The following is a 25,264-nucleotide window of genomic DNA, read 5'->3' as shown; positions in this document are numbered from 1 at the left end:
GTCAATGATGAGAAAAAATAGGCAATTTTAGACTTTTTATCTACTAGACAACTATCTTCATATTACAATATTCACAGCAAGTAGAGTCAGTTTTCTCAGCTCATATTAAAAAGGTCCTATTGTCTTCATAAAAAGAGGATACTAGGAATTAGCATATTAGTTATATTCAATGACTAATTAAAATACTCCAATAAGGTTTCTTTCTCTTTTTCTTTGAAGCTTTTACCAAGGATTTATTTTAGTATAGCAGGTGAAAGTAGTGAGAGAGAGATTTTTTACTCTCCTCAAATGTGAGAGACTCAAAATAGTAGCTCTTATAAAATTTTTAATTATAATCTGTGTTATAGAAAACATTCATTCATACAAATTTCATTTTTCCCCATAGAAATTCATAAAAAATGCAGCACCAAAAAACGCAAATGCTATGTTACTTGAAGGCCACAGAGCTTAATGAAGGGTATGGACTTGTCAGGCTGACTAACAGTTTCCTAGACTTGGGAAAGCCATTAATGAGACCTGAGACCTTGCAAAGGTCAATTAACATTTCAGAGTCTTACCTTCCTGTATACAAAATGAGACTGTGACTCTAGCAGATCTCCAAGATGACTGCCCACTCCAGTTACTTTTGAGGCACAAATTGGTGGACTGTTTCTAGCCATAAAACCATCTTAACAGATTTTAAATGACATGAGCACAATATATAAGTATAAGTGACACTAATCCATCTAATATTTTACAAAAATATGTATACTTATAAAAATGATCAGTTCTCTAAATTAATATTTCAAGGGATTAGTACTATTTTTGTATTAGCACAAGAACATAATCTCCTCCATTTGATCAGTTGGGTATATTAATTGTTGGCAGGAAAAAGTATTTTAAGATATTCGTGTACTGAGTTGGGAACAGACAGAAGGGCAAAATGCAGACTTAATCAAACTTAAGTCAGTCAGTGCAGACTTTGTCAATCTTAGCATGTAGACAGGGCATAAGAAGGTTTAATAACTCCAGTGAATTTATTCTAGTCTGGATAATCCTAAGAATCATGAAAAAGTTTCATTTGATCCTTCTTTTTCTTGCCATTCCTTTCTATTCCCTTCCTTCCCTCTTCCCTTCACTTAGTTTTACTTTACTTTGGCACATTTGCCAATCTTTTTGTACAGTGGAGTTTCACTGTGATATGTCCATACATGCATATAGTGTGATTTGATTAAATTCATACCCTTTTCCTACCCTTTCTTACCCTCCATCCCTTTCTCTCGTTTTACATATTAATGAACTTACTTATTTTATTTTCTTGTATAAATAGAAAACCATTGGTCTAAACGATTTCTGTTTCCAGAATGCGTAACAAATTCTCCAAACATAAGTGCTGCAAGATGGAGTTTAATTATTTGTAATATTCAAATATTATGCCCAGGGAATTCTGCACAATAAATTTATACTGTGTGATAACAAATATCCTGATGTGTAATTGTCTAATTCTGATCTTCATACATAGGAGATCAATAATATTTTATTTTCCATTTTGAAATGTCTCAAAAATGTTACTTAGGTAATGTCTCATCTAATCAAGGAGAGAAAGGATCATATTCTTTAATTTTTTGTTTTTTCTCTACTTGATTTATTACCCATGAGTCAATCTTAAATGGAAAATATTAAACTGATTGTTGAATTTGAATTCGGTGTTATTTTATCATGTGAATGAAATCATTCACTGTTTAGCTTTTTCTTGCCTGAGTATGGAGTCATCCTTGTGTGGAGTGCATTTGAGCTAAATATTCCACATGGACATTAGTCCTCTAAATTACATATCACTGTCATAGAATCATAATGTGTGCACTCAAGTGATACTTTATTTAATAATGGAAACAAAACACAAGCATAGCAAGGCCAGAATTTTGAGATCTATGAAGGAAACAAAGTAAAAGCTTGTAAGTTGAAAGTTCTCAACTTAATAAGTGAAGGAAAAATTTAAGCTAAGATCACTAAGGTATTTGGTAATAAAAACCCTATTCATGAGATTGTGTGAAAGAAGGAAGACATCAGTGCTAGTGTTAGTTACTGTTGCATCTCAGCATTCAGTGAACAGTGTGTGATGGTTAAGATGGAGATAATATCAAAGTTGTATGTAGATTTGTAGGAAAAGGGCATGATAAATAGAAGGAAGAGGATTGTCTATGATTTCTTGGCTCATATCCCCTAGCATATGGAGGTACTATTATAACATTTCTGAGACAATTTGCATACCTTGTATTTTCAAGTTTTCAATAAAGGAATGACAGCAAGAGTGAAAAAATTACATAGCGATTATAATATAACAGATGCTGATCTAAGTGTTTTAAGAATATGAATTCATATAGTGCTTATAGCAATATACTAAATCTGATAAAAATCATTATCTTTACTTTCCAATTAAGAAAATACAGATAGATAATTTACTCATGGTCTTATTCTTCTAGGTAGTAAAGTTTGGTTTTGAGATCATTGTAGGAAATCTTGATTTCTGCCTTATCTGATTAGTTGAATGAATATCATTACAGCAAAACATTTTTGAATGGTTTCAAAGTTTCTCTCAAGTGCAGGTTCACATGAGGAAATGTTAAATCTCCTTATTCTCAATTCAATCTGTGAATCAGTAAATGAGAAGAAACTGAGATGCATCTTCTCATAGCCATTACAGCCACACATACGGCAATCTCTTCATTAGTCAACACGCAGCCTGATGTAAAAATCTGGCAGCATCTGAAAGAGCAAGCATTGGCAGCAGTCTCAGACCATCATTATGTGGCTGCTAATCTGTGTGTTATCTGATTGGACCAGAGAAAGAACCCAAGGTGTGTGCCAGCATGATTTGGATCTTTTTTAAGACACCTGTCAACATTTGGCAAAAGTTCAGACAGTGGATCTGCTAAGTGACCACAAAATCATTTATACTTCTCCAAATGAAATCATGCAGGTATAGATATGGCAATTGAAGACTGATCTTTGTAATTAAATAATTTATGTTTAAACAAAGCCATTATTCTGAATCTATCAGAAAAATATGAAAATTAGTATGGATTCTTTTTATTTGAAGTTCAACCTTTTCTCATAGGGTTCATGCTTTCAGTATTGGCCAGTTACAATTATATTAAAATTTGATTGTTGAAGTTTCAACCATTTCAAAAGATTACTGCTAAATCATAATATTCCTTAGGAAAATAGAAAGTTGTGTTCTTCTATTTATAACATTCAATTCATGAGCTTCATTTTCCAAAAATATAGCAAAGCATGTATTATAGAAAAACATATTTGTGTGAAATTCCTAGAAATTTTAGAAAAAAAATAGCATTCATACTTCAAAAATATAACTAAGCAAGGAAGGAAATGCTATACTTTCAAGTTAACCAATTCTTTCCCAATTTTCCAAGGAATTTTTATATATTTATAACAAAACAAAAAAATCAGTTTGAGAATTCAAACTTGGACAGCTTGTGTGTTAATTTTCACTGTTGTATTACATATTGTTATATATATTTACCATCTCAAAACTACCTTTTTATTTGTTTATATAAGTTTTCTTTTTTTTTTACTTTCTAAACTTTAGCTGTATAAGCTGATTAAGTTTTAACATCTCTTTCTTTTCTTTCTTTCTTTCTTTCTTTCTTTCTTTCTTTCTTTCTTTCTTTCTTTCCTTCTTTCTTTTCTCTTTGTATTTGTTTTGGTCAGTTATTGGGGCACCATCTCTGGGCCTGGGCACTGACCCTGAGCTCTTCAGCTCAAGACTAGCCCTCTAACACTTGAGCCACAGCACCATTTCTTATGGAGATAAGAATCTCACATACTTTCTTGCTGGGATTGGCTTTGAACCAGGATCCTCAGATCTCAGCCTCCAGAATAGCTAGGATTACAGGAGTGAGCCACCAGCTCCCAGCTTAACATCCTGTGTGTGTGTGTGTGTGTGTGTGTGTGTGTGTGTGTGTGTGTGTGTGTGTGTGTGTGTGTGTGTGATCTTTCTTGCTTTGATTCACCACTCTCAATATGTTTTCCTTCTGCTCCTTACCTCCAGACTAATTTTAAATTTATTACTTCCTTTTACACACAGGTACAGTTAATATTCTTGCTGCCTTTTTCATGTGTCTTTTTCATTTGTCCACATCCTCCCAATAATCTCTACAATGTCTGTTATTTTTTCAAAAGTTATGACAAGACATTTTGAGAAGACCTAACGCCAATATCTTCATTTTTTCCATGAAATTAAAATAGTGATCAGTACCAAACTCATTCTATGAATCCATCATTACACCCCTTCCAAAATCCTAGAGTAACAAAACAGTAAAAGAGAGCTACAAACCAGTCTCTTTGATGAACATAAATGCAGAACTCCTTACCAAGATCTAAGCAAGAAAAGTCAGACGCTATTATCATACTGTTTTTGTTTTGTTTTGTTTTGTTTTTGTCGGTCCTGGGGCTTCAACTCTGGGCTTGGGCGCTGTCCTTGAGCTCTGCAACTCAAGGCGAGTGCTCTACCGTTTGAGCCACAGTACCACTTCTGGTTTTCTAGTGGTTAATTGGAGATAAGAGTCTCATGGACTTTTCTGCCTGGGCTGGCTTTGAACTGTGATCCTAAGATCTCAGCCTCCTGAGTAGCTAGGATTACAGGTATGAGCCACCAGCACCCGGCTATCATACTGGTTTTATCCCAGTAACATAAGGCTGGTTCAATATATACAATGCAATTTTTAAAAAATTGCATAGAATCCAGACATAGAAGCAAGTACAAAAATCGCATGTTCATCCTAATAGTTGCACAAAAAGCCATTGACAAATTCTAACATCTTTTTATATTGAAAGGACAGAAAGAGAAGGATCAGAGCGCAACATAATCAAAGCTATATATGACAAACATACAACCAACAAACATTATACAGAATAGTGAAAAACTGGACCATATTCGCTAAAATCATGATCTAGTAATGGGTGTCCGACTTTTTCCACTCCTAGTTAATATAGTACTTAAATGCTTAGCCAGAGAAAATAAGGCAAAGAAAGCATATAATAAGGATCCAAATAAAGAAGGAAGTTAAGCTATTCCTAATCACCAATCTCGTAGATCTAACAGACATCTTCAGCAAAGTATCAGGACACAAAACCAACATCAAAACAACAGTAGCTTCCTGTACACCAACAATGAGCAGATGGAGAAGAAAATCTAGATAACAATCCCTTTTAGAATAGCTTCAGGTTTGTTAAATCACAAGTCTGCGCTAGTTTAAATTTCTAAGGGAACTGGAGGCTATAGGCAGAATGTTGGCTGAGCTGTGTTTGCATCTGGAGGCATGGTAGGTGATCCTCTCCCAGCTAACTCCATGCACTGACAAAATTAATTTCTTTCTGTTGTAGGGCTGAGGTCCTCACTTTCTTTCAGGTTGTCAGCCAGATGCTGCTCTCAGTTCCTAGAAGAAAGCCACAGACTCATGCTGTGTGGATCTCCCCACAAGTCCTCCAACCATTTGACAGAAATGAACAATGGAGAGTGTCTGCCTCTGGGAGATTAAATTGCTTCCACAAAACACAGAGTTTGGATAGCAGTGCCTAATGTTTTGGTTGTATTCTAGTGTGACCTTGAAACACACAAATCTAATTATACAGTTTGCAGACAATGAAGAGCAAATAGGATAGAGGATAGTCAATCTAGGATTTACTAGGAGACACACATACACAAGACAAAACAAAAAGAAAAGAAAAGAAGGAAATAAGTTGAGAAAACAAGACTAGGGTTTGATTCTTATGGGTATATTTTGAGGATTTTAGTTTCTGACAGAAGGCACCATGAAACCAGATACTTTCTCAAGATGAAAATTAAAACTAAGATATCTTAAGAAATCTCTCATCTAATTTGCTAAATTTCCAAGCAGTAAAAAAATTCAAAAATATCTAAATTTGATAAGGCTTATATCAACAGAAACCCCACTAAAAAATTTCTGAAGGGCAAATCAAAAGGAAAAACAAGTCCCTTAAAATGTCCAAGACATTTTAAATATCCAAGATATCTGACATGTAAAAAGATATGAACTGGCAAGTGATATATACATCTTAGTAAATATTTACGAAAATATAATTGTACTTATAATTCATGAAAAGTTACATATATACATATATATAACAATATATTTTAAGACTACTACAGTTAATGTTAAATATATATCTGTAGTAGGAGAAGGTACTTATAAATTCAATTCTTTAAAAATTGATTATATGAAACAATTTTAACAGAATCTTCTAAAATACTTTGTTTGTCTTATGTTAATAAATATTATCCTTAAAGTGATAGAATTAGCTACATAAAGAAATACAGAACAAAAAGCATTAAGTTCACAAACATGGTATACTTTTATAAGTCTATGCACACTCCAATTTTAAAAAATATCTTTTAAAAGGACACACATATCTGAATTATAATTAAATCATATTGTGTACATTCTAGAAAAAAACTTATAATACACAAAATAATGATAGACATAGAACTGGAGAGATATGGTTCAGAAAATTATATTTATTCAAATTGACTCAATAGAACGAAGCATAGAATAATACTAATTCAATCTATCATATTTTGTGAGATTTAGCAATTTAAAGAAAAATACAAAAGGTAATATAGTCAAATTAATTAGGCATTAAAACAAAATAATATTGAAACATCAGAAAGTCAAATTAACAAAGTTGAAAATTAGCACTGTAGAAACATAGAATAGACTCTAAATCTAGATGTATGAAATCCAAATATAGTTTAATATATAATGGTAAGAATAGATGTGTGTATATGTGTGCATGTGTGTTTGTGTGCTGGCACTGGGCTTTTAACTCAAGGACTGGATTCTGACCCTGAACTTTCATGATCAAAGCTGGTGTTTTACAATTTGAGCTCCACCTCTGGCTTTTTGCTAGTTAATTGTCAATATGATTCTCACAGTACTTCCTGCATTGTCTGTCTTCAAACTACTATCCTCAGATTTCAGGCCCCAGGATACCTAGTATTATAGGCATGAGCCACTAGGGCCTGCAAACTATAGACATTATTATTTTGAATTTGAAGTACAGAAATTTGTAAGACTATGGATATGTTATTTATCTTCATTTAGGCATTCTATAATGTGTACATAAAACAAATATATTCTACACCATAATTATACACAATTTGCATTTGTGAGTTAAAAATGAAGAATTAGTAAGGAAAAGTAGTTATAGCTAAATGTGTTCTTAGATAAAACACTGCAAAAGAAACAAAAGGCTTCCAACAAAATTTTAAACTTAGAAGAAAAGCAAATCTATCCGATCTTTGTATATAGTGATTGATTTGTACATAGATACAAAATCAACTTAGTAATTTTATGAAATACCACATCTAAAATCTTATGGAATTAATGAATACGTCCTACACATGACCACTTTAATCCCTGACGAGGGGGTGTATATAATAGATCATTTCACTCTAACCTGTCTTGTGTTAAATATTTAAGGCTCCAAGAACAAAAAAGAAACAAAAGTTAAAAAACAAACATATATTTGATTTATAATTGCAATTCTGAGTTAGTATATTTTACTTTAATTTTTTATTTGTATTTTTAATTTTGTCGGTTGTGGGGCCTGAACTCTGGGCCTGGGCGCTGTCCCTCAGCAGTTCAGCTCAAGGCTAGCCTCTACCACTTGAGCCACAGCACCACTTCTGGTTTTTTCTGTTTATGTGGTGCTGAGGAATCGAACCCAGAGCCTAAAGCATGCGAGACAAGCACTCTACCACTGAGCACCTTCCCAGCCCCTCTACTTTATTTTTAAAAACCACTTTAATCCATAACATAAAAATCTTCTTTTTAACTTTGTGTTTTTTGGATTTTTTGGAGTTTTTCCTATTTTTAAAAGAATAATTACATGATCTGTAATAGGTTTACCTTTAAAACAATTTATCTGACCTATATATAATAATAAAATATATTATTTAATTCACTGGGAATATGAGTATTTACTTGTTTTGCCAAATAGGCTACAATCATCTGTCTATACAATGACAGGGGATATACAACATTTATAAGGTGTGCATGAATACACAAATACATGAGTATATATGAGATTCGTATATATATATATATATATATATATATATATATATATACACACAAATCGTGATAAAGTAAGACAGAGATACAGACAAAGGCTCTAAAGATAGATAGATAGATACAGAGAGAAAAAGAAAGAGAGATAGAAAGACTGACAGATAGATCGAAAAGCCGTATTTCAGCTTATCATCCCTGAACTGAGATAAGTTGAACATGATTATTTTGATTGAAATTTGGAAAAAATGTATCATTCTAAGATTAGACAAACTGTATGAGTCTACTAGATGGTCTTTAAAACCATAAACATATCACAAAAGCATATGAGTCACAGGAAGATGAACAGAGATAATCACGGTTAAGACAGTGCTTACTCTAAACTTTCCATTAAGGTGGGCTTTCTGAACTTGCAATTTTCATATGTATAGACAATCAACTAGGGAACAAAATTTTTGTAAAAACATTCACTGATACTATATTTGTACAGACTTTCTTGTCTTCATTAAATAACCAATGTAATACAATTAGTTACATGTCATCTGTGTTGTTTCAGGTGTTATAAGTAATTCAGAAATGATTTAAAGAACATTAAATGAAACGAACCCCAAGATAGAGACACAGTGTTTTTTTCTTCCTTGCTATTATTTCTAACATACTTATAAGGTACCATGTGATTTTTTTTGTTGCTTTGTATGTCCCTCCCCCATAGTATTACCCCTATTTTCACTGTATTTGATGTTGGTATAATTTGGGGATGGGAAGGGAAAAAACAATTGTTTAAATAGGGATACAGGTGGGCTCATTGCAACAATGAGATGTACAAGACGTTATGTCAAAAAACGAATTTTACAATTTAGGCAGGCAGGGGTCAGGAGGCATGAGGCTTTTAGCTGAGGAGATGGGAGGGAACGGATGGTTGGGGAAAAACAAAGGAGGAGGCAACAATGCTAGATAAGGATACTCATTACCTTTCTCATGTGACTGTATCCCTTTTGTACAGTATTTTTATAATAAACAATTAAAAATATAGGAGTTTCATATATGTTAAAGAAAATGTCTAGGCCATTTTATAAGGTAATTGAAAACCCAAATTTTTTTACATCCATGCAAGTAGTAAAATAATGGTACTATGGACACTGAGAACATTTTAATTTTACATTGACATATTTAATATTTAAAATTTCCTGAACTTTCTTAATATTTCAAAACAATAATTGAGAAGCTTGTGTGAATCTTACACTAAATGTGTGGTAAGAGATATTTATATTGCTAACAAAAATTCATTTTCAGTTATCATGCTTTTTTCTACTAATAGAAATGGAATGTGGTAAAAGTAGAGCTTATTTCTCTGCTTACTTTACCTCAATGGATATATGAATACAAACATACATACAGGCCAAGATAAATAAAAAAGAAGATTAAAAACATAAATATATACATATCCCTAATATATTTCCTTAATATTCAGCTCCTTAATTGCATATACATAGACATATATATGTATATATTTATATATGAGAGAGATTTAGTCATTTTGTGATTAGGTTAATGTCAAAGTATTTGTTAAAAGACAGCACCTTCAATTAGGACACAAGATATATACAGTCTCTGGACTGAGTGTCAGCTTCTGTAATTTGAGAAAATCAGTGCAGTATGTAAGTATATTTCTTGAGAAAAAGAAGCAGATAGTAGTAGGTACAATGTGGCCTGTCATAGACTATAATGCCAATGAGATAAGAAACCTTCATTCCCTCGAATGCAAGAAACTGATAATTTGATCTTATGCATAAACACTTGAAACATTGGTAAAACACCCTCTTTAAACCTTTATGAGATCTTGAATGATACTATGCCATAGTTACTCTCACCTATTACTCTGTGGACATATTCCTTCTCTTTTTGTTACTCCTATTTTCTTTGTTATCTCTGGCTAAGAGGTTTCATGGCCATCTCTCACAACTGTACTCCTCTGCATGCTTCTCACTAGGAGGATATCCACACCCTGAGTTTGCTGTAGTTTCCCTAATGACTGCGTTGATTTTCTCAAATTAAAGAAGTTGCCACTCCAGTTCAGGACTTCCATCAGTCTCGTGTGTAGTAAATAAGGTATTGTCTTTCAACTGTTCCTTTGACATTAGTTCTAATCAACAGCATGATTCGATTTCTTTGATGGCATAGAGACCTCTGCTAGGTTTCTTAGGTCTCTGTCCTCTTTGCCTTGTACTAAGTTATCAGAGCCATACTGTAATTACTTTAGTTTTAATGCACATGTCCTATAAATATACATTATGGACACAGTGATGCACAGCCACAATTCTAGCATATTCTGATAACAAAATTTAAACACCTTTTTGTGGTAGATGCAGCCTGATCTTTCATTCATTATTTCACATTCACAAATACCTTTCTTTCCTCTTAGATGTGGATAAAATCTCTACTTATCTCTGACTCTGTAGTCAAAGAATAGGGACCTGACTTAGTTGTATACCATGCCAAGAGTTTCACAGCCTGAAATCAAGGTGCAACTAGAATTATTCTTATGGTTACACACTAAGCACTCATGTTTATGAGCTAAATGATTCCTTAATTGCATGATGATGTTATAGCTTACTTAAATTTCAGTAACATTTTTTACCCTGGTTTCATTGTATTTGGTTCTGATGTCCTGCATCTTGTGTACACATTTTCTTTCCTAATTTGGAGAGGAGAAGGGAAACAACAAAATGCTGAAACAAGAATACAGGTTGACCCATTGTAACAATGAAATGTACAAGACACTATGTTAAAAACAAACTTTACAGAGGTTGGGAGGTGGGATGGAAGGGATGATAGGGGAAAAACAAAGGAGGAGGTAACATGTTCCATAGGAAAGGTACTTATTGCCTTACTGATGTAACCTATCTGTACAGTATCTTTACTATATATATATAAAGATTTTTTTCTGATTTTGGACTTGTAAAATAAGGTAAAGAGAACTGACATGTAATTATTTACATTTAAATGTTGAATAATCAAAATTTAATAAAGTTAAAATTCTATTTCCTCCATCAGCAGGCTCTTCCCACTGAAACTACTCAATTGTCAATATGGCTAATCTCTATAATACTGGCCAGTGTAGCCAAACAATGATTCCAAAAACTAAAGACAATTCTAGGCAATTCTATTTTGTAGAGTACATACATTTCCCCAAAAATGTATGAATAACTTGAGACAAATATTATTTCATTTCTCAGTATTATTATTCACAAAAATATACTTTATGATAACATTTATAAATATTTCTCCTTATAAGATAAAAGTAGATCACATGTTATTTTTTCAATTGTTTTTTTTTGTGTAGGAATGACTAATTTAGATCAGGTGAAAAAAGATATAAAAAGAACAGAGAGAGAAAAAGAGAAAGGGAGTGAGATTGGAGGAAGAAAGGCTCTAGGAGATTCCATGGTCAAAGGTACTATTATGTTCATGGATCTCATTCATTAAGGTTTGTACCTCCACTTCCAAATGCGAACCGTAACATCAAACAAAACTGGTAAATTCTGAGGCCTTGGATATTTTGGATTAACAAAGACTACTGCCTTCTACAGAATAGGAAGTGTAGGGAAAAAACTAAACAATCTCAAAATATTATAATCATCTTATAACAGAAAATAAAAGAAGCAGAAATACATTGCCATTTTTATAAATCTCCTCTTGAGTTCTTAACATACCTTCCTTATTGTGAACTGAATATAATTTAAAAATATGTTGAACAGAATGTGTACACTCATGTGGAGGAGTGTAACTCAGTGTGGCAAATTATATCTTTTTTCTGTTTTCAAACTTAAGTTTATGTTTGACATTCTCTTTTGGCAACCTATTTTATGACTGTTTCCTCGTGGTATTTTCAACCAACCATGTTGGATATAAAGTACTATAGCACAAATAGATTATCTTTGGAGGGTAGAAGATTGGAGAACGAAACTATAAGAACCATACTGTGAGTATCACTGTAAATTATTCTGTGAACTGCTTTGGATTTACCAAGATTACATGTAAAATATGTAATTTGTTTGAATGACTGAGTAGAATTTTGCTAATGATACTATTTGAGGATAATATTGATATCTACCATGGAAATTTATAATTTACTAAGTTGTTAAAGTTTCTCTTTCATTTTGCCAATTACGAGCACTAATTATGCTAAAAACTGGCAATACTTTTTAATGTGAGAAAAATATATATGTAAACAAGATATTATGCTGATATGAATGATCTCATCAGGGAAAGAGCAATCACAGAGGATCCACAAATTTGTCGGAAATTCATTGAAAAACAAATGCAATGAAAGAATCATTTAACTTTTTAATACACAGATATGTTCAGTCAGTCATTGAGGGCTACAAGAAATTTGAGAAAATGAGGTTTCTTGGAAAAAAGTCAAACCTTTAATTTATAAAATTAAGTTTACTGCAGAACGCCGGTGGCTTACTCCTGTAATCCTAGCTACTCAGGAAACTGAGTTATGAGGATCCTGGTTCAAAGCCAGCCCGGGCAGGAAAGTCCATGAAACTCTTATCTCCAATAAACCACTAGAAAACCAGAAGTGGCACTGTGGCTCAAGTAGTAGAGTGCTAGCCTTGAGCTGAAGAGTGAGGAACAGCGCTCAGGCCCAGAGTTCAAGACCCACGACTGACAAAATAAATAAATAAATAAATAAAAAGGTTTACCTATGTAAACTAAATGAAGACAGAGGATGACCCATTGTAACAATGAGACTCACAAGATACTATATTAGAAATGATCTTCACAACTTGGGTGGAAGAAGAGTGGGGGAGGGAATGGGTAGTAGAAGAACAACACAGGAGGGGGTAACAATGCTGGACAAGAAATTTACTCATTACCTTACTCTTGTAACTGTAACCCCTCTGTATCGCATCTCTACAGTTTAAAAAATTATATATCACAGACTTACACACACACACAAAAGATCTCCCTCTAAAGCAAGAGGAAACAGCTGACTCCTAATGGATTTAAAATGTGTGGGGGTGAAGGGGGGGCTGCTGAGATTTTTGCATGACTGTTTCAATACGACTTTTTTGGATGGTCAAATGAGCCCGGGACATTCTTTTCATTACTACTATGCTTCTTTTTTTTTTTTTTGCCTTCTTCAGAATATTGTCACAGTCAATTATGTGTCTAGCTTCTGAATTTTTTTTTTCTGATTCCTCTTTGAAGCAAATAATTGTTCTCAGTTTTCAAAACTACCACAAAAATGCTAGTTAGGGGGATTAGTAACAAGCAAAGCAGGAAAGTATCCCATTGAATGAAACTTGTTTTTTCTTTAGTTTTTCAAATTGTATTTTAACTGATCTATAACTAATTGGACAAAGAAGTGTCCATTAAACAAGTCAGCTTATGAATGCAATGGATCTAAATTTATATCATTCCTTTCATCATTCTTCCCCTGTGTATTGATTATTGTGACTGCATTTTTCCACTTCCGCTCTTCATGCACTTAGACCCTCCTCTAGGTCTCTCCTCCCACTTTTCAAATACCATTCATATGGTATTCATTTCTTTGGACTGTGCCTTCCTTTTTCTATGGAATTGCAGTCTTCCCTGCAAATAGCACACTTAAGCTAAGACATTTGAATACACTTGCATACAATGCCATATGTGTTTACTTATATATTTATAATAACTCTTTATGGACACACTAACACTACAAATAGACTCCTGTCTGTGTATCCCTACACATCTCTCTTGTCAGCTGCTGTTGCAATATGGCTGACATTGTCAACTTTTGTAGCTATGGAATGATGAAAAGCTAATGACTGGACCAAAGACTGAGTCATTACTTGATCAACTCAACTTGATCAACATGTCAGTTAGTGGTGGGGATAAATCTGGGAAGATCAAGCAGCTTTAGGGATCTCTATGACAAGAATTATTTCATACATTTTCCTCAATAAGTTTGACAACAATTGGCTTAATGGTCATTTTAGTAAAAGGAAAATTAGTGAGATGAAAACCAGAGGAAAAACTGTTCTTGAGTATTTAAATTACTAGGAACTGGCAAAATAAAAAGTAACCTTACTCAGTATTATTAAGAAACTCAGGAGAGAAATAGAAACTGATTAAACTAGATGTGTGAAGCTGGGCACATTATTTGTTCATTCCTGATAGATCAATCAGGAATGTGGTAAACTTTAATATTATTGTTTACAGACACCTAAACAATTCATAAATTCATTTATTTATATTTGCACACTTTTTGAGTGCTTAATGGAATACTTTTCTTATGTTAGTATTTTGTGATTTGTTTTAGACAGGTTTAAAGAAGAGCAGATAGAATGTGAAGTACCACTTCACCTTAGTAAAAGGCTAACACCTAGCTACTCAGGAGGCTGAGATCTGAGGATTACAGTTTTTTAGATAGCTCAAACAGGAAAGTCCATGAGATTCATATAATCAATTAATCATTAGAAAACCAGAAGTCATTCTATGGCTCAAAGTGGTAGAAAATGATTATCCTTGAGTGAAAAAGTTCAGGAACAGTACCGAAGCCCCAAATTCAAGCCCCATGACCAACCCTCCCCCCCCCACACACACACAAAAAGTTAAGAAATGAGGAAATGTTCTTAGAAAATTATATTTTAAAACAAAAGGAAGTAAGATTGCGAAATGAAAGCTTCTGAGAAAATCAGAAACAATATTATCTATATTCCACAAATCATAGTGAGCTTCAAGGTAGTTTGGAGGTAGACTAGACATTGTTACTAAGGCTGCTGTATAAAAGAAATTTCTGATGCAATGTCAGATATGCTACTGCAGCAAAATTATGCTTTTTTAGTTGCCAAGAGGGAATGTAAAGAATGTTTCTAACATGGTGACTTAGTTCCAATATAATTAAGAAACATTATTAGACTTTTGAGAATGTGCCACCACTGTTTACAAAGAAGATTCAATATAACTGCTTGGAAACATTCCATTTTGAAAAGTGGGAAAGATTTCTAGGAGAAAGAAAAACAATAGTTTGCATGTTGGAAAAGTCCTGAAAAGTATCTTCTGTGTTAGAAAGAGGTTTGAAAGCAAAACATGAAAGCAGAAGAAATCTTATTTGTTCTGTTAACTATAAATGTTGGAAATTTGGTATTAGAGAGCTATGTTTAGTGAGAGATTTTCAAGTTAAAATCTTCTAAAGGGAACAGAATCAAAACAGGAGAGTTAGGTGTCACATTATCTAATTTGAGTGAGGGTTTAAATTAATTTAAATTATTTAAATAACATCTACAAGCCGAACACCAGTGGCTCATGCCTATAATCCTAGCTACTCAGGATGCTGAGATCTCAGGACTGCAGTTGAAAGCCAGCCTGGGAAGGAAAGTCTGTGAGACTCTTATGTCCAATAAACTACTTAGAAAAAGCCAGAAATAATACTGTGGCTCAAGTGATAGAGTGCTAACCTTGAGCAAAAAGAAGCTCATGGATAGACACCAGGCCCTGAGTTCAAGCCCTAAGACCAGCAAAAAAAGAAACAGGAAAAAGAAAAAAGAAACAAACAAAACAAAAATAATATGCTGGGAATTATGAAAAGTGTCATTTGAACTATCCAGGTTGCAATAAATAGGAAGACTGCAGTTCATCCTAGTTTGGGCAACAAAGAAAGTTCCTGTTTTAATACAAAAAAGAACTGTTGGTATGACTCAAGTGGTAAAGTGCCTGCCTGGAACACACAGACCTGCCATACAAACACACCTGCCATAGCAATCCAAGCAGAAATGGTCAGATAAGTTGATGTTAGGAGAAATGAACCCTAAGCTATGTATTCAAATGTTTTTTTTTTTACTTTCATGCGATTGTTTCTAACATATTTATATGATGATTTCTTTGTTGCTTTGTATGTCCCTCCCCCACGGTATAACCCCTGCTTTCACTGTATTTGATGTTGATATAATTTGTGGAGGGGAAGGGAAAAAAACAAATCGTTTGAATAGGGATATAGGTGGACCCATTGCAACAATGAGATATACAAGTCGTTATGTCGAAAAATGAACTTTACAACTTTGGCGGGGGGCGGGGGGGGGGGAGGGTGAAGAGGGGGATATGAGTGAGTGGGGGGCCGGGATATGGGAAGGGATAGGAAGGGGAAACAAAGGAGGAGGCTACAATGCTTGATAAGAAATGTACTCATTATCTTGTCCATGTATTGTAACTCCTCTGTATGGTATTTTCATAAAAAAAAAATTTAAAAAAAAGAAATCCAAGCATTGCCATAACACATAAACAAATAAACCCAGACAACTGAGGCAGAAAGGGCTGATCATGCGATTGGCAAGATGTGATTCAAGATGTAGCAGCTGTAAAAAATATTTCTAAGTAGTGCTACATTAACATATTTTCTTTGATAATATTCATATCATAAATTATTTCTGCATGACTTGCATAGGTATATATTTTCTTTTATTATTGTCTTCAAATAGTTGTGTGGTAGTTATCATATCTCTTCATATGTATACTGTATCTTGAATAGTTGTCCTTAAATTATGTAAATTATAGTAATTTTTTCTTTTTTCTTTTTTTTTTTTTGTCTGCTATGAGGCTTGAACTCTGGGCCTGGGCACTGTCCCTCAGCTCTTCAGATCAAGGTTAGCTATCTACCACTTGAGCCACAGTGCCACTCCCAGCTTTCTGGTTGCTCATAAGAGATAAGAGTCTCAAGGACTTTCCTGCTCAGGCTGGCTTGGAACCATGATCCTCAGATCACAGCCTCCTGAGTAGCTAAGATCACAGGTGTGATCTACCAGTGCACAACAATAGTAACTTCTTAGTGTCATTGAGTCTGTCTAAAATTAATGTATGATGTTAAGCAGAAGAAATTTGTTATTGTATGAGATAGACATACTTTCATTTTCTCTAAACTTTCTGAGTTTGTAGTAATTTTTAGTATTAAAAAATTCAGGATTAAAGTTTTATTTTTAGTTATCCATTCAAACAATAATATCCATAAGATAGCTATGCCATTACAAATTAATAATTCCATATGCTCATTTTTAAGTTAAACTGAAATTTTAGGGATCTTCTAAAATTTTCTCAGTGTGTAGTAGTTTATTTCAAAAATTGTGATGAAGCTTTCAAAAAGATTATGTTATCTTCTTAAAATAATTAATCTTATTAATCTACTATTTTATACTATAATCTTACCTTCTTAATCCTCTCCTTCTTTTGAAAGGACCCAGAACTTCATTGTGTACACATCACCACTAGAGAGCAACATTGCTCTCTTTGAAACATCTATAAATCTACCTATTTTAAAATTGATGTTTAATAAACATAGTTAATAATCATCAAATTAACATTTTAAACTTTTTAGACACATAATTTAAAAATTATATTGGCAATAAATTTCAATGTAAAATGTCAACATCATAAAAATCATCACAACTTTCAGGTCATCAATATTAATGAACTATCATTTGACTTATATTGCCAAAAAAGTTTATGGAGACTTTTTGTTTTACATGTCACACACCTAATACACTTCTTAAATTTTATTTATGAATTTATGTGTCTATGTATGTATTTATTTATTGGCAGTACTAAGGTTTTAACTCAGACTCACACTTATTATTTCTGCCTCTCAATTTGTTTTGTTGATATTTAAGTACATAATGATTTCCTATTCTGTTCAAGATGTCCCTGGAATACTGTAAATTTGGACTAACCTAATATCTTCAAGCTAAATGTTTTGAAATTATCATCTATGAGCTCACATTTTATAGATTCTATCTGTAAGTTGATTATGAAATATTTATACTTACCTTTAGGCTTATTACATTTAGTTTGATGATATTTAAATTTTCCCCATGTTGTGAGATGACACAGTTCCTTTTTAAGTGTAAATAGTAGTGTTCATGGTATGTGTGTGTGCCTGAGTGAATATATATGCATATATATATGCATATATATAATATATGCATATTATATATACGTGAATATATATAATATATGTATATAATATATATGCATATTTTCACATATATAAGTGTAAATGTGTATATACATATATATGTGTATATAATGTGTGTGTGTGTATCCTACAATTTCTTTATCTGCTCACCAATCAACGGATATGTTGATTCCTTCAATAAATTGGCAATGGAATTTACTGGTTAATAAAACCCTCACTTTCACCTTTTTATTTATTTATGTCTGCAGAACATAAACTTGAACCCAGGGCCTTACTCATTAGACCAGTGCTCTATTAATTATACTATGCCCTATAGTCTTTGATTTTGTTTTGCTTTGTTTCTGAGAATGGGTCCAAAGTGAGCTCTAGTGTATTCACTTCAGGTTAGCACTGTAGATGTTCTGAATGTAAGAAAGAGTTTCTATCATAAATTTGTCTTTTGCTCTTTTTATTTATAAGCTATGCCAATTGAATAATTCCAAAACAAAATACATTCAACAAAACATTCAAATGATTCAATGTATTCTAACTTGCAATAGAATGTCCCATTTGACTAGAGTTATCAAATTATTTTTTTGTGATTTTATGAAATCAATATAATCATTCAAAAATATGTAATTTCCAACAAGAGAACTATAAAAATATTTTCCAGTAAGGCTTTAGATGGAGTTTATGTTCTTTTCTCCTGTTTAATGCAAGAGAAGACTGAAAAAAGTAAAGCAAAGAAGGTGAGGCAAAATTGGCTTGAAATGAGATTCATAGAACAGATAACAAAGAAGAAACAAAACCTGAAAGTCTAGCTCAACTACCTATGACCCTATGATTCCGGGAAGTTACTCTCATGATATTTCATTACTGCCCCCCTCCCACAAGAGTCCGGTCCCCCACCCATCCTCCCCGCACCCCCACCCACGCCCCATATGTACTTATAGCAGCTGGACTGAGCTCAGGACTTTGCAGTTTTGTGCCACTTTTTCATTCACGGCTGCTGTTCTACTATCAGTCAAGTCACCAAGGTTGCATTTTGCTGAGGGAGCTTTTGGACTTTTCTGTCTGGCTTGCCTTCCAAACTCATTCCTCAGATATCCTTCCATGAGTAACTAAGACTACAAGGAAGAGCCACAGGCACGCAGTCATTTCACTCATGGTAACAATGAAAGCATTATATATCAAGGAGATAATGTACCAGGATCCCAGGGTGTTATGATTTTACTTACACATCATAATTTTCAGTATGCTACCTGGAATAAATGCTTTCTAATGTCGGTTATTTAGATTAAAATAGACATTTACGTACTTATTGAATTAGCACATGTTATTCAATAAGGTTAGAACACTGAATAAAGCACATTCCTCTCCATGTGAAATGTTACCCTACCTCCATCAACACAGATGCGAATATGTGATTACAAACTTTAGTGAAGGTTGAAGGACAAGATACTCTAAGAAAACAAAGAAAGATATGAATTTATAAGAGTATCAAAGAATACTTACTGAGAAAGGTACAGAGACTTTATTCAAGACATTTCAATAATAGGAAACAGTTCATTGAAGATTGACTTTGAAACCCAAAGGCAGTGAATGATTATGTAGAAAGATACTGAATCAGAAAGGCAGAGGTCAGTGGAAAGATTGGTGAGCAAGACTGAGTGAACAGATGCAGTAAAACATGGCCAGGATAGCTATAGTTAACACTGAGATTAGAGAGTGTTCCATGATCATAGAATTTTGATCAGGAAATGGTGGAAATTCTTTGATGGTAAAAAGAAATGTAGCACAAGAAATATGGAAAGTAATTTAATTTAATATACGCCTTATGAGTCTTCTTTTTGAGAAAACTTGTTTAAGAATACACGTTAAGTCAAACATGTATTATTGAACACACATTAAATATGATGTCAAACATTCATAGTATATGAAATAAATCATTTTTTCTACTTTTATATTTTCTTCTTCTGGTTGTTTTTGCTTTCAAATATATTCTTCATGCAGTACATATTGTATAAAACTGACTGCACCGTCAAAGATTTTTTTATTAAATAGAAGTTGTTGCCAATTTCCTGAACAGAGTGGCTCCAAACAATCACATTAAATTTTCTTTGAAACACAGTGATGGAAGCTCTTAAAAGTCCAACAATATTTGCAATTACTCTAGATCTACTCCACCACATAAATGGAAATTTCTTTGACATTCTATGTTGGGAAGTAGAAGATACTAGCTTTTCTCTATCAGGCATTAAGAAAGGGTTTTAGAGTCTAGTCTAACACAAGATACCTTGAAGTTAGGCTAAAGCTTACAGAATCTATAATCATATTATTTCTGATCTTCCAAGTTGTCTTTAGTTTAGCTTTTTTATTTTAGCATTTTCATTTACTTTGTGCAGAAAATAAATTATGAGTAAAAAGGAATGAGGAAAAATATGAAACAGTTGAATGGAAAGAAGAAAGTAATGTAGATTGAATGCAAATAATGGAGATTAAGGACAAATATTGGGGAAACAGGAAGAATATCCAGGTTTTGGATATGTTCGATATAATGACAAAGGAAAGGTTGACAATTATGATATTATATTTTACAACCTAATCCTTGTACAGCTCTCCTCTGAGATGAAGAAGAAAATTGAACAAGAAAGAGCGGAGATTTGAAAGGTTAAGGGATAGGACAAGGGAGCTAGGTTGAGATTTAGAGTACAAATTTATTAACATGGTCTATGGGTGGTACACTATCAGATATCTGTATTCTAAGAATTTAGGATGTAATAGGACCAACAGTTAAGACTTTACATATTTCTTTTCTCATATAAGTATAAAATATATGACACAGAGATTACACCTTAATCATTAATTAAATAGAGTCATAACCTATGATTTTTTTTAAATCGCTCATGGGGCTTAAACTTTAGGACTGAACACTGTCCCTCAGCTCTTCAGCTCAAGGCTAGTGTTCTACCACTTGAGCCACAGCACCACTTCCAGTTTTCTGCTGGTTTATTGGATATAAGAGTCTCACAGACTTTCCTCTGGGCTGGCTTTGAACTGTGATCCTCAGATCTCAGCCTCCTGAGTAGTTAGGATTACAGGTATGAGCAACCAGAGTCCTGCTTACAAACTATGAATCAACCAGTGCTGAGATTTGGTTTTGCTGGTATATGTTTAAGTGTTGAATGTAATTTAATGTGATAAGACGTGTTTTGATACTACATGAACTTATGTCCAAATCCCTACTGTGTACCTGTTTTAAGACCATGACTTTTGAGCTTTCCAAAATTCAAAGGTGACAAGCTACTTTCCTCAGAACCTCATCCGTCAAGTTTAATAATTTACACACATTTCTGAAGCAATATATGAAAGCAGTTCAAATAAATAAAATGAAATTTTGAAAGATGTGTAAACAAATCATTAAAGAATGGAACAGAACTAGTTTATATGTGAAATATTAATTCCACATGGAAAGAAGACTTTGATAACACAAAATGCTAAATATTAAATGTGATGTCACATTTTGAGTTATAATGGCCTCAGTTATAAAAATTATTATATAGTGTTTATATAGTTTATATACTCACTTCCATCATAAAACTATTATTTCATTGTATACAGTATACAACCATAGAGAAATATTTAAATTCTTGCTACCGATTATTTTCCACAAAATTCTGAATTGTTGTTAAATGTCCGTTGAGTAGTTTGCTGTGAAAATGCTCCTTCTTCTAGACAATGAGCCCTAGTTTTACAGTCTATCAAAATGCTATATACTCCTAATGACTAAAATTACAATTGACGTGTCATGTTCTCAATTAATCATGAATTTAAAACCAATGTTCTGTGGAATGTTAGGAAAACCAGGCAATAGTGTTGGTGCTAAGTGATTTGCCAGGTAACATATTCACACTTACCTGAACCATCTACTTAGTAAATTTTTAATTGGCTGCAGACATAGTCTAGGTAGATCACTATCAATGGCCTACCATAATCAGACTTGTCCCTGAGTTCAATTCTCTGAACCACCAGCAGGGAAAATAATACGATTTAAATAAACAATTACCCTTGTTTTTCCATTCTTTACACATGTGAAATAGCTATGGCACATTGTCCCAATAGCTACAGATAGATTGACACTTGCGTGATTTTCAGAGTTTTTATTTTCTTTTTTTCTGAGAAGTTCTTTTTTGTGAATTTAACATAATGAAATATAATCAAAAGGAAGTTAAATCTGATTGTTTATTTTGACCTAAAGTTGTTACTGTCTGATTTTGAAATATATTATCATTGCTAATGTCAGTATTCCAATTAGTACATCATGATTCATGGAGATTTTTATGAATTACTAAGGCTAATATGCCTCACTTTGCAAAATGTTTATACCAAACTACTTCTGAAGATAGGAAGCATTAATACTTCTAGGAGGCTACATACTTTCAATTGATTTGGATGTTTACATATACACCTAATACAAACATATATATGCATCTATGTATGTATATATATATGAGTGTGTGTGTGTGTGAGCTCTATGACTCTTAAATATAAATACATAAATAATAAAGTAGGAATTAATAAGTATTTTACTTAGCTTTCTTAAATATATAGGATAAATAACTACATATTAATGAACACTTCCAAACAAGATTTTATGTTTACTCGAGGGAAATGGATGAAAAAGCTTGGGTTTTTTTTTTTTGTTTGTTTGTTTGTCAAATATACACTGAGTAGGTAAGTTTGGAAACATCATTGTATCCATGGCATTAAGTTTTCGCCATTTTGGTAATGCTATTCTAATTGAGTAATACACATTCTTAATCTTAATATATCTAAAAATTGCAAATTAACTCTCTCCCACATTAAAATATTTATATCACATGTGAATATAACATTAGAATATATTCATTACTCTTAAATTTTAAAGCCTTGTCAATAGAATTCATGTACTTGAAAAAATTGATAATTTTTTGTTTCTTCATAACTATTGTGGCCAGTGTAAAGAGCACCTATATAAACATTTTGGTTTTTTTTCCCTTCCTCTCCACAAATTATACCAACATCAAATACAATGAAAACAGGGGTTATACTATGGGCGAGGGCCATACAACTCAACAAAGGCATCACATAGTTTAAATAAGGATACAGATTGACCCATTGCAACAATGAGATGTATAAGACTCTGTCAAACTTTACAGTTTAGGCAGGGGGGGAGGGAGGTGTGTAATTGAGGAGGTAGGAGGGACAGGATGATAGGGGAAAAAGAAAGGAAGAGGTAACAATGCTGGATAAGAAATGTACTCATTACCTTGCTCAAGTAACTGTAACCCCTCTGTACAGTATTTTCAATTAAAAAAAACTTATTTTAAAAAAGAGCACCTATATATTACTTGCTTTTATATATTCTTCCTGGAATTGAATCAACTTTATAGGAAGCTCATTGAACTAAGTGAAAGCTTAAAAGTTGTGTCTGTATCTAATTTGTTCTTGAGAAGTAATTAAAATACATTAACATATTCATGATTATTCTCCTGCATTTCTCCTCTAATTCTTTTTCAGTAATGTATTCTGATATCATATGAATCTAAATGCAAATCCTTCATATCCTCATTCTATGCCCAAAGTAGTAATGATGGAATGAAGAATAATAATGACTCACAATTCTCTAAAAATGTTACACTCAGCAGGAGTTAATTTCATGGATTCCAAGGATTTTTCTATGGGTTCGAATTAGCAGAGCTCTATACAATGTCAAACTGAAAACAAACTAGAAAGGATATTACCTGCTTAAGAGAAAATGCTTTCAGTAGTAAGCTCAAAAGATCACAACAGCTGGATGTAAAGGTGACCACCAGCAACAGTTTGATTCTAGGACTTACTTCAAAGAAGGCAAAAATGTGCAGAAAGTGAAAACATCTAGAGGAAAGTTAGGATTGAAAACAGTAACCCTGCCCAGAGAGACTCACATAAGACAACACTGACGTTTAACCTCATTTTGTACACTTCATTCTTCCTGGAGTCCAAAACCAAAGCCACGAGGACCCTAGATATTCAGGCTATTCCAGTTAAAAGACAGTTTTACTTTACATTAGATAATGTGAAGTTAAAGGCGGAAAAACTTCATAAGCACAGAACTATGAGAACCACCTCACCCCCCAAAAAATACAAACAAACAAACAAAAAACATTGTGTGCATTTTCATTTCCAGTGAAGACTTGAGAAACGGAAGACAATGAGGATGAACCAACAGAAATCCATGAGCAAAGTTTGAAGGAGATGACAATTTGGGCAATGGAAAGCAGGTTGGCATCTCGCTCAACATTTCCACCTGGAAATTCTTCAGACTCAGTTGAGCACAACAAGCACACAGGGAGAAAGGACTGGGGACTGGAAGAAGCGTGAGTGCCCCAGAGGGACTTACCATACCTGTGTCCACATCCATCACCTGTTGCCTGGCTGGAGTTGGCTGGCTCCACTTTGAGCTCCTGCAGCACCAGTCCCTTCTCGTTCTCGTGGGGGCCCGGGAAGTCCATGCCTGGCACCACCTCCTCCTCTAGGGACTCCACATAGAAGAGGGTCCGGGCTGGCTGTTGGGTGCCCTGCCCTGGCGCCCCTGGCTGTAGCCGTGTGGCCACCGGTAACAGGGTGCCATTTAGCGGATTGAAGGAAGAGGAGGAAGAGGAGGAAGACGACGAGGAAGAGGAAGAGGAAGGTTTCTTCCAGAAAGCGCTCACACTGCCCCTTTCTTGGCTTTTGAGCAGGCGATTCTGGCTGGGTCCCCAGTGCTCAAAGCTGCCGCTTCCGTCCGGTTGCAGGCATCCGCCCCCGGCCGGGCTGCCCTGGGATGGCGAAGGATGGCTGAAGAGTTTCCAGCGGAGTCGCAGGATGTGCTTCACATCAAAGTCTTTTCGCCCAGAGCCTGACATGTTTTTACGCGAGGGAAGTCAAGCGATTGCAGCTCACCCAAGAGTAGCTAGCCAGCAACCCCGGGTGGTGGTGGTGGTGGTGGCGGGGAGAGGGGAAGAGGGAGACCCACAGTGTGTCCTGGGCGGAGGAGAACCCCCGCTGTGCTCGGCGGCCCCCCTGGAGCCCAAAGGAGGCACAGCGGGCTGCGTGCTCCCGGCCGAGCCGAGACACCAGCGCTGATTGCGGAAGGCAAAAGAGCGCGGCTCAGCCGCGATCAGATCCTGTGGACCCCGGGCGGGAGAGGACCACACGTCCGGTGCTAAGGCAGAACTGG

At 34.1% G+C, this 25,264-nt stretch overlaps 1 protein-coding gene across 1 annotated transcript in view; it reads right to left on the bottom strand.

Moving 5' to 3' along the window:
* Window positions 1–25,009, bottom strand: part of Klhl1 (kelch like family member 1) — a 249,133-nt gene extending 224,124 nt beyond the window's left edge. The window contains exon 1 of the mRNA XM_070001950.1: window positions 24,451–25,009. Coding sequence (XP_069858051.1) covers window positions 24,451–24,950 — 500 coding nt within the window. The 5' untranslated portion in view covers window positions 24,951–25,009. The remainder of the gene's footprint in view (window positions 1–24,450) is intronic.
* Window positions 25,010–25,264: the final 255 nt, after the last annotated feature.

Source organism: Dipodomys merriami, unplaced genomic scaffold (assembly GCF_024711535.1).
Source record: "Dipodomys merriami isolate MVZ:Mamm:240054 unplaced genomic scaffold, mDipMer1.0.p SCAF_6, whole genome shotgun sequence".
NCBI lineage: Eukaryota > Metazoa > Chordata > Mammalia > Rodentia > Heteromyidae > Dipodomys > Dipodomys merriami.
The sequence above is the reverse complement of the archived record's forward strand: the minus strand, read 5'-3'. Positions and strand labels throughout refer to the sequence as shown.